This window comes from Oncorhynchus mykiss, chromosome 10 (genome assembly GCF_057628025.1).
Source record: "Oncorhynchus mykiss isolate SJ-2025 chromosome 10, ASM5762802v1, whole genome shotgun sequence".
Lineage (NCBI taxonomy): Eukaryota > Metazoa > Chordata > Actinopteri > Salmoniformes > Salmonidae > Oncorhynchus > Oncorhynchus mykiss.
This window is the reverse complement of record NC_143031.1, coordinates 50243185-50256502: the sequence shown is the minus strand read 5'-3', so window position 1 is coordinate 50256502 and position 13318 is coordinate 50243185. Positions and strand designations below refer to the sequence as shown.

General features: G+C 43.2%; 1 protein-coding gene across 1 annotated transcript in view; it reads right to left on the bottom strand.

Annotated features, from left to right (window-relative positions):
* The window catches only part of LOC110534200 (uncharacterized), a 38410-nt gene that overhangs the window by 13459 nt on the left and 11633 nt on the right, over positions 1 to 13318 (bottom strand). Inside the window, exons 6-12 of the mRNA XM_036933304.2 lie at positions 6023 to 6058; positions 5697 to 5723; positions 955 to 1008; positions 812 to 874; positions 618 to 662; positions 403 to 465; positions 140 to 184 (exon numbers count right to left, since the gene is read on the bottom strand). Of these exons, the coding sequence (XP_036789199.2) occupies positions 140 to 184; positions 403 to 465; positions 618 to 662; positions 812 to 874; positions 955 to 1008; positions 5697 to 5723; positions 6023 to 6058 (333 nt within the window). The remainder of the gene's footprint in view (positions 1 to 139; positions 185 to 402; positions 466 to 617; positions 663 to 811; positions 875 to 954; positions 1009 to 5696; positions 5724 to 6022; positions 6059 to 13318) is intronic.

Genomic DNA, 13318 nt, shown 5'->3' with positions numbered 1-13318 from the left:
TTGGCTACAATGACAAATCTCTCCAGAACAAAACATCTTCCACAGATGAGGATGGGATTCAAACCCATGCATGCACAGCACAATGGATTGGCAGTCCATCGCCTTAACCACTCAGCCACCTCTCAAACACAACTCTCACCTTTGGCCCTTGACCTCCTGGTGGCCCTGGTGGCCCTGGGGGGCCCTGCGGGAATAATAAAACGTAGAAAAGTAGAAAAGGAAAGTGAGTGAGACTTTGTACTGCACAGGAGACTGTTATACATAATACATACATAGAATAACATTATGGTGTGTGATACTTTTAATCGTTAATAAGATAGCACAATCTGAATTTGTGGGGTCGCAGTACAATGCAGAATGTTGTTTCAGATCAACTTTTAAAGAACCCAATTGCGAACTCACCTGAAAGACATGGCCAAGGCCGATGTCATAGGAGTCAAGAACAGCCTTCTCTCCGGGTAAGCCCTGCAGAGGGAGACAGAGTGAAACACACAGGTAGAATGAATGAAGAAAAATAAATGTATCATCTTGGAAGACGTGTCTAATGCAGATATTTTCTTCATAGACCCACAGTAGATGACTTTAGGTTAAAGAGTGTGATATGAGGAGCCACTCACCGTGTCCCCCTGAGGCCCTGTGTCTCCTGTGTCCCCCTTCTCCCCCTGAACGAGAACATAGAGTGAATACACACAGTGGAACCTCAGCATGCCTGTCATTCCAGTGCATCAATGCATAGGGTGATGACCTGTGAGTTGATACCTGGCTGTATATTCATATTTCAAGATCTCCATTTATGATTCTTCCTCTTTACCTTCATCCCTGGTAGTCCATCAAGGCCACTCCTGCCCTGGTCACCAGCATGCCCCGGTTCCCCCTGTCACAGACATGGAGAAAGAGTGAGATTGGGAAAGAGAAGGGAGAGGAGGAACAGGAATGAATAATAATACTTCACACCTTTAGCCCTGGAGGCCCCTGTGGTCCAAGCATGCCATGCTGTCCATCCTCACCCTGCAAGACATCAGATTATTGGAACATATTAATGAACTGCGAAACATTAGGTTATTATTAATTAACCACAGGTTTTATACACTCTTAGAAAAAGGTTTAGATATGTTCTTAAAAGGGTACAACCGCTGGTCCCTGACATGGTACCCTGTTTGGTCATCCTTTGTACCTTTAGTTATAGGTACATACATGCATTTGTACCTCAGTTCATACCTCAGATAGTACCATCATTACATATAGTCCACAGGAACAAAAGCATTTTTTTTTTGTTGCCTTTATCGGTTACCACTACAGTGACAACGCCATTTGTTCATTGTAAATGACAAAAATGTACCTTTACAATAGATCACTTAAACTGGTACAACACTTCCACTCACAGGTGGCCAAAAATAACTAGCTGAAAGCAACACCCACAGACTAAGCCACGCCACAAATATTATTTCGCACTGTGTCTTGCCCCTTTCGAGTAAATTATAGAGTTACCACCCATGACTGTATTTGTTAGTGACAGAGACATGGTTGTTGAATTTTCAGTCCTGTGACCTCAACCAACTGAGTTCCTTGGTGAATGTTACCATTAAAATTCAATTCATTATGACAATACATTACATATCTCATCAGGCCTTATTTTGAGACCTACAGTAGTTTTACCCTAATACAGTGGCCTGACACGCATGGTTTACAAGCCAAATCATGCCTGCAATTAGCACTGCAGCATTCCAGTACATTTCCCCAAATTCCCAGATGTCCTGGTTGAAGGATTCCAGATGCCCTGCCTATATTCCCTCCAGTTTCAAGGAATTTTCAAACCAGGATTTCTGGAAAACCTGGGAAATGTGGGAAAGTTAACAGAATTTACCAACCCTACCTGCAAGTCCCATTATGCTGGCTTGAAAAGTGATGCGTAATTCCTATCGGAATCCAGCCAGAGTGAGGATATCCTAGAGTTGGAATTTTTAATTCACCCACAATTTTTATTCACCCACATTCATAATAACTTCCAGGATTAGATACATTGTGAGGAGACTACCTAAGCCATTTAAACTGGGGCAACCATTTCAGTAACCGGTGTAATAAATCGAACTAATTGGATTAGTTAGGAAAATGTATGTTATTTATCTTTGTGCAGCATAAGATTATTCAATCAATTAATGTACATGCAAAAACCCATATATTAAAAACACTTGTAAAAATATGTTCATGATTATGGTACAAATGTGCATTTTTAGGGTGACACCCCAGTGACAAAGCCATTAGTTCCTTTTAGGTGGCAAAAATGCACCATTGTATCTTATGGTGGGTATTGAGGTTATTGAAGGCACACAAAATATGTTTGTACTCTGGGAAACAGAAATGTACCTTCACACCATACCCCTTTTTTTGAGAGTGAGAGGGCATTGAGGGTACACAAAATATGTTTGTACTCTGGGAAACAGAAAGGTATGAGTGTGATGATTGTACCTTTATATTCAAAATATTTTATCTTTATCTGCAAAATGTACCCTAAAAGGTACCGAACAGTACCATGTAAGATCATAGTGTGTACCTCTGAAGGTACAATATGTGTATTTTAATGTAGTTTGAGAAACAGACGCCTCACAAGTGAAATCAAATTAAATCTAATTTTATTAGTCACATGTGCCGAATACAACATGTGTAGACTTTACAATGAAATGCTTACGTACGAGCCCCTAACCAACAATGCAGTTTCAAAAAAATACGGATAAGAATAAGAGATAAAAATAACAAGTCATTAAAGAGCAGCAGTAAAATAACAATAGAGAGACTATATACAAGGGGGTACCGATACAGAGTCAATGTGTTGTGGCACCAGCTAGTTGAGATAGTATGTACATGTAGGTAGAGTTAATAAAGTGACTATGAATAGACGACAACAGAGAGTAGCAGTGGTGTAAAGAAGGGGGGAGGGAGGGGGGGCACTGCAAATAGTCATAGCCATTTGACTAGACGTTCAGAAGTCTTATGACTTGGGGGTAGAAGCTGTTTAGAAGCATCTTGGACAGCTTGCTGTGCGGTAGCAGAGAGAAAAGTCTATGACTAGGGTGGCTGGAGTTTTTGACAACTTTTAGGGGCTTCCTCTAACACCGCGTGGTATACAGGTCCTGGATGGTAGGAAGCTTGGCCCCAGTGATGTACTGGGCCGTTCACACTACCCTCTGTAGTGCCTTGCGGTCGGTGGCCGAGCACTTGCCATGCCAGGCAGTGATGCAACCAATGCTCTCGATGGTGCAGCTGTAGAACATTTTGAGGATCTGAGGACCCATGCCAAATCTTTTCAGTCTCCTGAGGGGGAATAGGTTTTGTCGTGCACTCTTCACGACTGTCTTGGTGCGCTTAGACCATGTTAGTTTGTTGGTGATGTGAACATCAAGGAACTTGAAGCTCTCAACCTGTTCCACTGCAGCCCCGTCGATGAGAAGGGGGGCATGCTAGGTCCTATTTTTCCTGTAGTCCACAATCATCTTTGTCTTGATCACGTTGAAGGAGAGGTTGTTGTCCTGGCACCACACAGCCAGGTCTCTGACCTCCTCCCTATAGGCTGCGTCATCATTGTTGGTGATCAGGTCTAACACTGTTGTGTCATCTGCAAATTTAATGATGGTGTTGGAGTCGTGCCTGGTCGTGCAGTCATGAGTGAACAGGGAGTACAGGAGGGGGCTGAGCACGCACCCCTGAGGGGCCCCTGTGTTGAGGATCAGCGTGGCAGATGTATTGTTACCTACCCTCACCACCTGGGGGCGGCCCGTCAGGAAGTTCAGGATCCAGTTGCAGAGGGAGGTGTTTAGTCCCAGGGTCCTTAGCTTATTGATGAGATTTGAGGGCACTATGGTGTTGAAAGCTGAGCTGTCGTCAATGATTAGCATTCTCACATAGGTGTTCCTTTTGTCCAGGTGGGAAAGGGCAGTGTGGAGTGCAATAGAGATTGCATCATCTGTGGATCTGTTGGGGTGGTATGCAAATTGGAGTGGGTCTAGGGTTTCTGGGATGATGTGAGCCATGACCAGCCTTTCAAAGCACTTCGTGGCTACAGACGTGAGTGCTACGGGTCGGTAGACATTTAGGCAAGTTACCTTAGTGTTCTTAAAACATGTTGGTATTACAGACTCGGACAGGGAGTGGCTGAAAATGTCAGTGAAGACACATGCCAGTTGGTCAGCGCATTCTCGTAGTACACGTCCTGGTAATCCGTCTGGCCCTGCGGCCTTGTGAATGTTGACCTGTTTAAAGGTCTTACTCACATCGGCTGCGGAGAGCGTGATCACACAGTCTTTCGGAACAGCCGGTGCTCTCATGCATGTTTCAGTGTTATTCAGTGTTATTGTTATCGCCTCGAAGCGAGCATAGAAGTAGTTTAGCTCATCTGGTAGGCTTGTGTCACTGGGCAGCTCTCTTGAAGTCTGTAATGGATTGCAAGCCCTGCCACATCCGACGAGGGATTTCTTATAAGCTTCCGGGTTAGAGTCCCGCTCCTTGAAACCGGCAGCTCTAGCTTTTAGCTCAGTGCGGATGCTGCCTGTAGTGCATGGCTTCTGGTTGGGGTATGTACGTACGGTCACTGTGGGGACGACGTCATCGATGCACTTATTGATAAAGCCAGTGACTGATGTGGTGTACTCCTCAATGCCATCGGAGGAATCCCGGAAGATATTCCAGTCTGTGTTAGCAAAACAGTCCTCAACTGGCAGCTTCATTAAATAGTACCCGCAAAACACCAGTCTCAACGTCAATTGTGAAGAGGCGACTCCGGGATGCTGGCCTTCTAGGCAGAGTTGCAAAGAAAAAGCCACATCTCAGACTGGCAAATAAAAATAAAAGATGAAGATGGGCTAAAGAACACAGACACTGGACAGAGGAACTCTGCCTAGAATGCCAGCATCCCGGAGTCGCCTCTTCACTGTTGACATATAGACTGGTGTTTTGCGGTTCCTATTTAATGAAGCTGCCAGTTGAGGACTTGTGAGGCACCTGTTTCTCAAACTAGACACTCTAATGTACTTGTCCTCTTGCTCAGTTGTGCACCAGGGCCTGCCAGTCCTCTTTCTATTCTGGTTAGAGTCAGTTTTCGCTGTTCTGGGACAGGAGTAGTACACACCGTTGTACGAGATCTTCAGTTTCTTGGCAATTTCTCGCATGGAATAGCCTTAATTTCTCAGAACAAGAATAGACTAACGAGTTTCAGAAGAAAGTCCTTTGTTTCTGGCAATTTGAGCCTGTAATCGAACCCACAAATGCTGATGCTCCAGATACTTAACTAGTCTAAAGAAGGACAGTTTTATTGCTTCTTTAATCAGAACAACAGTTTTCAAGTGTGCTAACATAATTGCAAAAGGGTTTTCTAATGATCAATTAGCCTTTTAAAATGATAAACTTGGATTAGCTAACACAACGTGCCATTGGAACACAGGAGGTGATGGTCGCTGATAACGGGCCTCTATACGCCTATGTAGATATTCCACAAAAAAATCATCCGTTTCCAGCTTCGATAATCATTTACAACGTTAACAATGCCCACACTGTATTTCTGATCAATTTGATGTTATTTTAAATGGACAGAAAATGTGCTTTTCTTTAAAAAACAAGGACATTTCTAAGTGACTCTCCAAAAACGTTTGAACGGTAGTGCACATGTACAACGGTACGTGTGGAAGTGAGAAATGCAGATATATTACCTGTCGTCCAGGAGGACCCATTTGTCCCTGTGTAAAGAGGAGACAGTATCAGAATGATGTGGGCCAGCGCTTTTCACGGACCCAAGTTGCTTTACAATTATATAAAAGAAAAAGAAGAAACACAAACATCTAAAACAATACCAGACTAACCAGAAGGAATAAGAAACATGAAACAAAGTGTAGGGAGTAGAGCTCAAGGAAAGGGAATACTGTGACGTGGTATGTGTGTGTGTGTGTGTGTGTGTGTGTGTGTGTGGGAGAGTGTGTTGGTGTTTGTGCACCTTATTATATCAGACATACAAAATCATATTTGTAACATAGGCTACCTCTAATCCATCAGTTCCATCTCGACCAGGTGGACCCTGTGAAGGAAATCTCAAGCTTTATTAAAACAACAAGAAGTAAAGATGGACCAAAGTGAAGAGCGGGGCAATTCAATTGATCATCCACTAGATGGCATTATTTATACAAATCCAACAAAAGTCCTCTTGTGAATTAGTGAAGCTTTTCTGTTGCATCTACTGAGATGGTATTTTTTGCTATTCATAACAATTTACATTTATAGAGCAAAACAACACAACATAATGCAAAGCAAAACAATAATAGCAATTCTTGTCCAGCTCTAGTAAACTATTATTAATCACCAGAGGCACAGCTTTGGTTTCAGAAGTGGGGGGGACATAATTATTGCTATTTATTTATTATCCAGTCGGATAAACACTCCAAACAGCCTATCCCACTGCTCAGAGGCGTCCGCATCGTTCTAATGCACACGGTTGCCTCTTATTGTATCATATTCCAACAATAATACTTGGGTGTACAAAAATGCAAATTCAGAATGTGAAATTCCCCCCTGACCCCAGTGAAAGTTGCACCCCTGTTAATCACACGTCTATCAACAAGGAGGTTTGAAGGTAAAATATACACTGAATGTACAAAACATTAAGGAAACCTGCTCTTTCTATGACATAGACTGACCAAGTGAATCCAGGTGAAAGCCATGATCCCTTATTGATGGCACTTGTTAAACCCACTTCAATCCATTTAAATTAATGGGAGGAGACAAGATTTCTAAGCCTTGAGACAAGACATGGACAAAAGTTTTAAGCTCCTTTGAACGGGGTATGGTAGTAGGTGCCAGGCGCACCGGTTTGTGTCAAGAACTGCAACGCTGCTGGGCCTTTCACACTCAACCGTTTCCCATGTGTATCAAGACACCTTGTAGAGTTCATGCTCCAACAAATTGAGACTGTTCTGAGGGCAAAACGGCGGTCTGAGAATGAATCCCTGGTAATCACTGGAGTCAATGCAAAACTAGTTACTAGAATGACTGTATGCCATGTATGCTCTCACCACCACATGTGCGGAGAAGATGACAAGACAAGGCAGATTCACCACCGGTTGCTCTCCTCTCCTCTAGCACCTAACGAGGTGGGTTCAGTACGCTAAGATAATCATAATTAGAGAAACAACAGGAAATGGCCTCGCTGCTTGTTGACTTTGAAACATCTGCTGGCAATATGGAGAGCGGTGTTATTGACCTCATCTCAGAGCTGTCCTGGCTGGAATGAATCAGATTATCTTTCATGCAGTAGGAAAGCTAGATGAAGAGCGTGAAAGGAAATTAATGGTTGGCTTTGTGTACTGAACTACTCTGCATTTCACTGAGCTGAGGATCCTTTCATTATCTCTCCTACCTCCATATGCTGGTCTATGCTGGTCAGTGCTAGTCTGATGCTGGTCAAGCTGGTCTGACCAGCATGGTCTAGCTGGTTATGCTGGCATACCAGGCTTTGTTGTGTGTTCACTGGTGAACAGCCGTCGCTGTGTTTTGGACACTGGTGACAGCATAAGCTAAAGCAAAACCAGCATCAAGTCACATTACGCCGTCTTGCAAAGTGATGTTTAAATCCTATTTTGAATTCAACCAGAGTGGATACCCACAATCGGTATTCAGAATCACTGCCAGGGTTAGAACGTCTCATTCATGAATCTATCTCAGTAACGGGTGCAATATATCCAACTAGCAGATTGGATTAGTTAAGAAAAATTGACCGTACCAGTCAAAGGTTTGGACACACCTACTCCTTTTTCTTTACTATTTTCTACATTGTAGAATTAGTGAAGACTTCAACATTATGAAATAACAGATATGGCATCACGTAGTAACCAAAAAATATCAGGAATCAAGGTAAGACCCAAGTGCAGACTGTGTGAAGTAACAATGTTTATTGTAACAACAGGGGTAGGCAAACGACAGGTCAAGGAAGGCAGGGGTCGATAATCCAGAGTAGAGGCCAAGGTACAGGCAGGCTCAGGCAGAGTGGTCAGGCACAGGGTCAGGACAGGCAAGGGTGAAAACCCAAGAGGATGAGGGGAAAAAGAGAGGCTGGGAAACGACAGGCGCTGACAGGACGACCGCTCGTAAGCTTGACGAACTGGCAACAGACAACCAGAAAACACAGGTATAAGTACGCAGGGGATAATGGGGAAGATGGGCGACACCTGGAGGGGGGTGGAGACAAGCACAATAACAGGTTAAACAGATCAGGGCATGACAAAAAAAGTGTTAAACAAATCAAAATATATTTTATATTTGAGATTCTTCAAAGTAGCCACCCTTTGCCTTGATGACAGCGTTGCACATTCTTGGCATTCTCTTAACCAGCTTCATGAGGTAGTCACCCGTGGTGGAAGAAAGTACTCAATTGTTATACTTGAGTAAAAGTAAAGATACCGTAATAGAAAAAGTAAATTGTTTCCTTTAGGAATGTGGTGAAGTAAAAGTAGGCAAAAATATAAATAGTAAAGTAAAGTTCAGTTACCCCCAAAAAACTACTTAAGTAGTACTTTAAAGTATTTTTACTTAATGTACTTTACACCACTGGTAGTCACCTGGAACGCATTTCAATTAACAGGTGTGCCTTGTTAAAAGTTAACTTGTGGAATATCTTTCCTTCTTCATGCGTTTGAGCAAATCAGTTGTGTTGTGACAAAGTAGGGGTGGTATACAGAAGATGGCCCTATTTGGCAAAAGACCAAGTTCATACAGTTCAAATAAGTCCATCATTACTTTAAGACATGAAGGTCAGTCAATACGGAAAATGTCAAGAACTTTGAAAGTTTCTTCAAGTGCAGTCGCAAAAACCATCAAGCACTATGATGAAACTGGCTCTCATGAGGACCGCCACTGGAAAGGACAACCCAGAGTTACCTCTGCTGCAGAGGATAAGTTAATTTGAGTTACCAGCCTCAGAAATTGTAGCTCAAATAAATGTTTCACAGAGTTCAAGTAATAGACACATCTCAACACCAACTGTTCAGAGAATAATGCATGAATCAGGCCTTCATGGTCGAATTGCTGCAAATAACCACTATTAAAGGACACCAATAAGAAGGAAAGACTTGCTTGGGCCAAGAAATACAAGTAATGGACATTAGACCGGTGGAAATCTGTCCTTTGGTTTGATGAGTGCAAATTTGAGATTTTTGGATCCAACCGCCATGTCTTTGTAAGTAGGTGAACTGATGATCTCTGCATGTGTGGTTCCCACCGTGAAGCATGAAGGTGGAGGTGTGGGGGTGCTTTGCTGGGTACACTGTCTGTGATTTATTTAGAATTCAAGGCACACTTAACCAGCATGGCTACCACAGCATTCTGCAGCGATACACCATCCCAAGGGATAGGCTTAGTGGGCCTGTCATTTGTTTTCAACAGGACAATGACCCAACACCTCCAGGCTGAATAAGGGCTATTTGACCAAGAAGGAGAGTGTTGGAGTGCTGCATCAGATGACCTGGCCTCCGCAATCACCCAACCTCATCCCAATTGGACCGCAGAGTGAAGGAAAAGCAGCCAACAAGTGCTCAGAATATGTGGGAACTCCTTCAAGACGGTTTTCCTCATGCATTCCTCATGAAGCTGGTTGAGAGAATAACAAGGGTTTGCAAAGCAGTCATCAAGGCAAAGGGTGGCTACTTTGAAGAATCTAAAATCTAAAACATATTTTGATTTGTTAAACACTTTTGTTGGTGACTACATGATTCCATATTTTTTATGTCATAGTTTTGATGTCTTCACTATTATTCTACAATGTAGAAAATAGTGAAAATAAAGAAAAACCCTTCAATGAGTAGGTGTGTCCAAACTTTTGACTGGTACTGTATGTTATTTATCTTTGCATAGCATAACATAACAATTCTGATTATTTGGGAGTCCACCTCAATTGGGATTTGAACTCACAACCTCTCGGTCACTGGCATAGCATCCACTCCCACAGCCCCCTCCCCCCACACACATAATGTATGGTCACATTTTTATCTTGATTTGATGTGTTTTAGATTTTAAAGAAATGGTTTTATATGTGAGCCATAACTTGTGTTACTTTATTAGAGTCCTCCAGATTTATGCATTAACATTTACTGAAAGGTTTTGGTACCACTAGGTGGAACCAGCAGATCTGTTGGTTGGTGGCCTTTACACTGGTGCTCATGACCTCACTTCCTCATTCTATTTACGGAACTTTTTCTGGACCAGTCAATTTTCTCTTTTCTCATAATGTATCATCTTTTACAGGTTTGTAATGTGTAACTATATAAAATATACCTTGAAACAGTAAAGTAACCTTCGTTAGCTAACTATTTCATTGGTCGTGTGACATTTAATTTGTTTTGTCCAAGATAGAAAATGCTAAATCTCCCTATTATAGGATTTAACATGGAATATAATTAAATTGGGATTAAATCAGCTTGATCCCTTCTGTCGAAGATGCTTGGAACTTATTTTTGTATATTTGCAGTGGTATTGTTAGCAAGCACGCCCGCATAAAGAAAATTAGAATTAAAAACAGGTTCAGCCCCTGGTTCGACCGTGATCTGGCAGAGTTACGCCACCTCAAGAACGCCATTTGGCGAAAAGCTTGGGACACAAATACTATTTATCGTTCAGGCCTATGAGAAATAAATGCACTCAGGCTATCCAGAAGGCCAAAGTTAGTTACTTTAAAGATCAGTTCTCTCTCTGTGGGTCTAACACCAAGAAGTTCTGGAAAACTGTGAAAGACCTGTAGAATAAACCTGCCTCCTCACAGATGCCCTTAATGTTGATGATGTGGTTGTTACTGACAGGCAGCGTATGGCTGGGCTCTTTAACCACCACTTCATTAAGTCAGGAATTCCTATTTGACACAGCTACGCCTCCTTGGCTGTCCAACACTTCCTTATCTCCCAGCGCGTGGCCAGCCTAGTCAGCATGTAATGCAACTAGCCCTGATGCTCCACCCGCTTTTTCCCCTGCCCCATTACACAGCTTCTCCCTGCAGGCTGAGTCTAAGGTATTAAAGGAGCTCCTTCAACATGAACCCCAAAAACCATCTAGGTCAGATGGTTTAGATCCTTTCTTCTTTAAAGTTGCAGCCCCTATCATCGCCGAGCCTATCTCTCACCTTTTTAACCTGTCTCTCCTCTCTGGGGAGGTTCCCAGTGCTTGGAAGGCAGCCACGGTGCGTATTTTATTTACAAGGGGAAATCAAGCTGATCCTGACTGTTAAAGGACAATTTCTATCTTGCCATGTTAATCAAAAGAGCTGGAAAAACTTGTCAATAATCAACTGACTGGCTTTCTTGATGTCTAATAGCATTCTCTCTGAAATGCATTCTGGTTTCTGCTCAGGATATGGAGGTGTCACTAAATTATGTCACCACTGCCCTTAATTCTAAGCAATGTTGTGCTGCTTTTTATTGACTTTGCCAAAGCTTTTGATACAGCAGACCATTCCATTCTTGTGGTCTGATCTAGGCTACGCTGCCGCCCCTAATCAAATAGCTACCCAGACTATTAGCATTAACCCCCCCCCCCCCCTCACTTTAACTCTACCTACATGTACATATTACCTCAAATACCTCGACTAACTGCCCCCGTACATTGACTCTGCACCGGTACACCCTGTATATAGCCTCGCTATTGTTATTTTACTGCTGCTGTTTAATTATTTGTTACTTAACACACATTTTTTCTATGGATCTTGGGTCCGTGAAATGGGGTATCAGCCTACTCAGTGACACCCACAGAACACAACTGGCTGAAAACGTTCTACTTTTATACTCGGACAAAACAGAGATGCTTGTTCTAGGTCCCAAGAAACAAAGAGATCTTCTGTTGAATCTGACAATTAATCTTGATGGTTGTACAGTCGTCTCAAATAAAACTGTGAAGGACCTCAGCGTTACTCAGGACCCTGATCTCTCTTTTGACAAACATATCAAGACTGTTTCAAGGACAGTTGGCAAAAATCGGAAACTTTCTGTCCAAAAATGATGCAGAAAGATTAATCCATGCTTTTGTTACTTCTAGGTTAGACTACTGCAATGCTCTACTTTCTGGCTACCCGGATAAAGCACTAAATTAACTTCAGTTAGTGCTAAATACGGCTGCTAGAATCCTGACTAGAACCAAAAAATGTGATCATATTACTCCAGTGCTAGCCTCCCTACACTGGCTTCCTGTTAAGGCAAGGGCTGATTTCAAGGTTTTACTGTTAACCTACAAAGCATTACATGGGCTTGCTCCTACCTATCTCTCTGATTTGGTCCTGCCGTACATACCTACACGTACGCTACGGTCACAAGACGCAGGCCTCCTAATTGTCCCTAGAATTTCTAAGCAAACAGCTGGAGGCAGGGCTTTCTCCTATAAACCTACATTTTTATGGAATGGTCTGCCTACCCATGTGAGAGACGCAAACTCGGTCTCAACCTTTAAGTCTTTACTGAAGACTCATCTCTTCAGTGGGTCATATGATTGAGTGTAGTCTGGCCCAGGAGTGTGAAGGTGAACGGAAAGGTTCTGGAGCAATGAACCGGCCTTGCTGTCTCTGCCTGGCCGGTTCCCCTCTCTCCACTGGGATTCTCTGCCTCTAGTGGGTTGAGTCACTGACGTGATCTTCCTGTCTGGGTTGGAGCCCCCCCTTGGGTTGAGCCGTGGCAGAGATCTTTGTGGGCTATACTCGGCCTTGTCTCAGGATGGTAAGTTGGTGTTTGAAGATATCCCTCTAGTGGTGTGGGGGCTGTGCTTTGGCAAAGTGGGTGGGGTTATATCCATCCTGTTTGGCCCTGTCCGAGGGTATCATTGGAAGGGGCCACAGTGTTTCCTGACCCCTCCTGTCTCAGCCTCCAGTATTTATGCTGCAGTAGTTTATGTGTCGGGGGGCTAGGGTCAGTTTGTTATATCTGGAGTACTTCTCCTATCCTATCCGGTGTCCTGTGTGAATTTAAGTATGCTCTCTCTAATTCTCTCTTTCTCTCGGAGGACCTGAGCCCTAGGACCATGCCTCAGGACTACCTGGCATGATGACTCATTGCTGTCCCCAGTCCACCTGGCTGTGCTGCTGCTCCAGTTTCAACTGTTCTGCCTGCGGCTATGGAATCCTGACCTGTTCACCGGACTGTTCATGCTACCTGTCCCAGACCTGCTGTTTTCAACTCTCTAGAGACAGCAGGAGTGGTAGAGATACTCTTAATGATCGGCTATGAAAAGCCAACTGACATTTACTCCTGAGGTGCTGACTTGCTGCACCCTCGACACCTACTGTGATTATTATTATTTGACCATACTGGTCATTTAT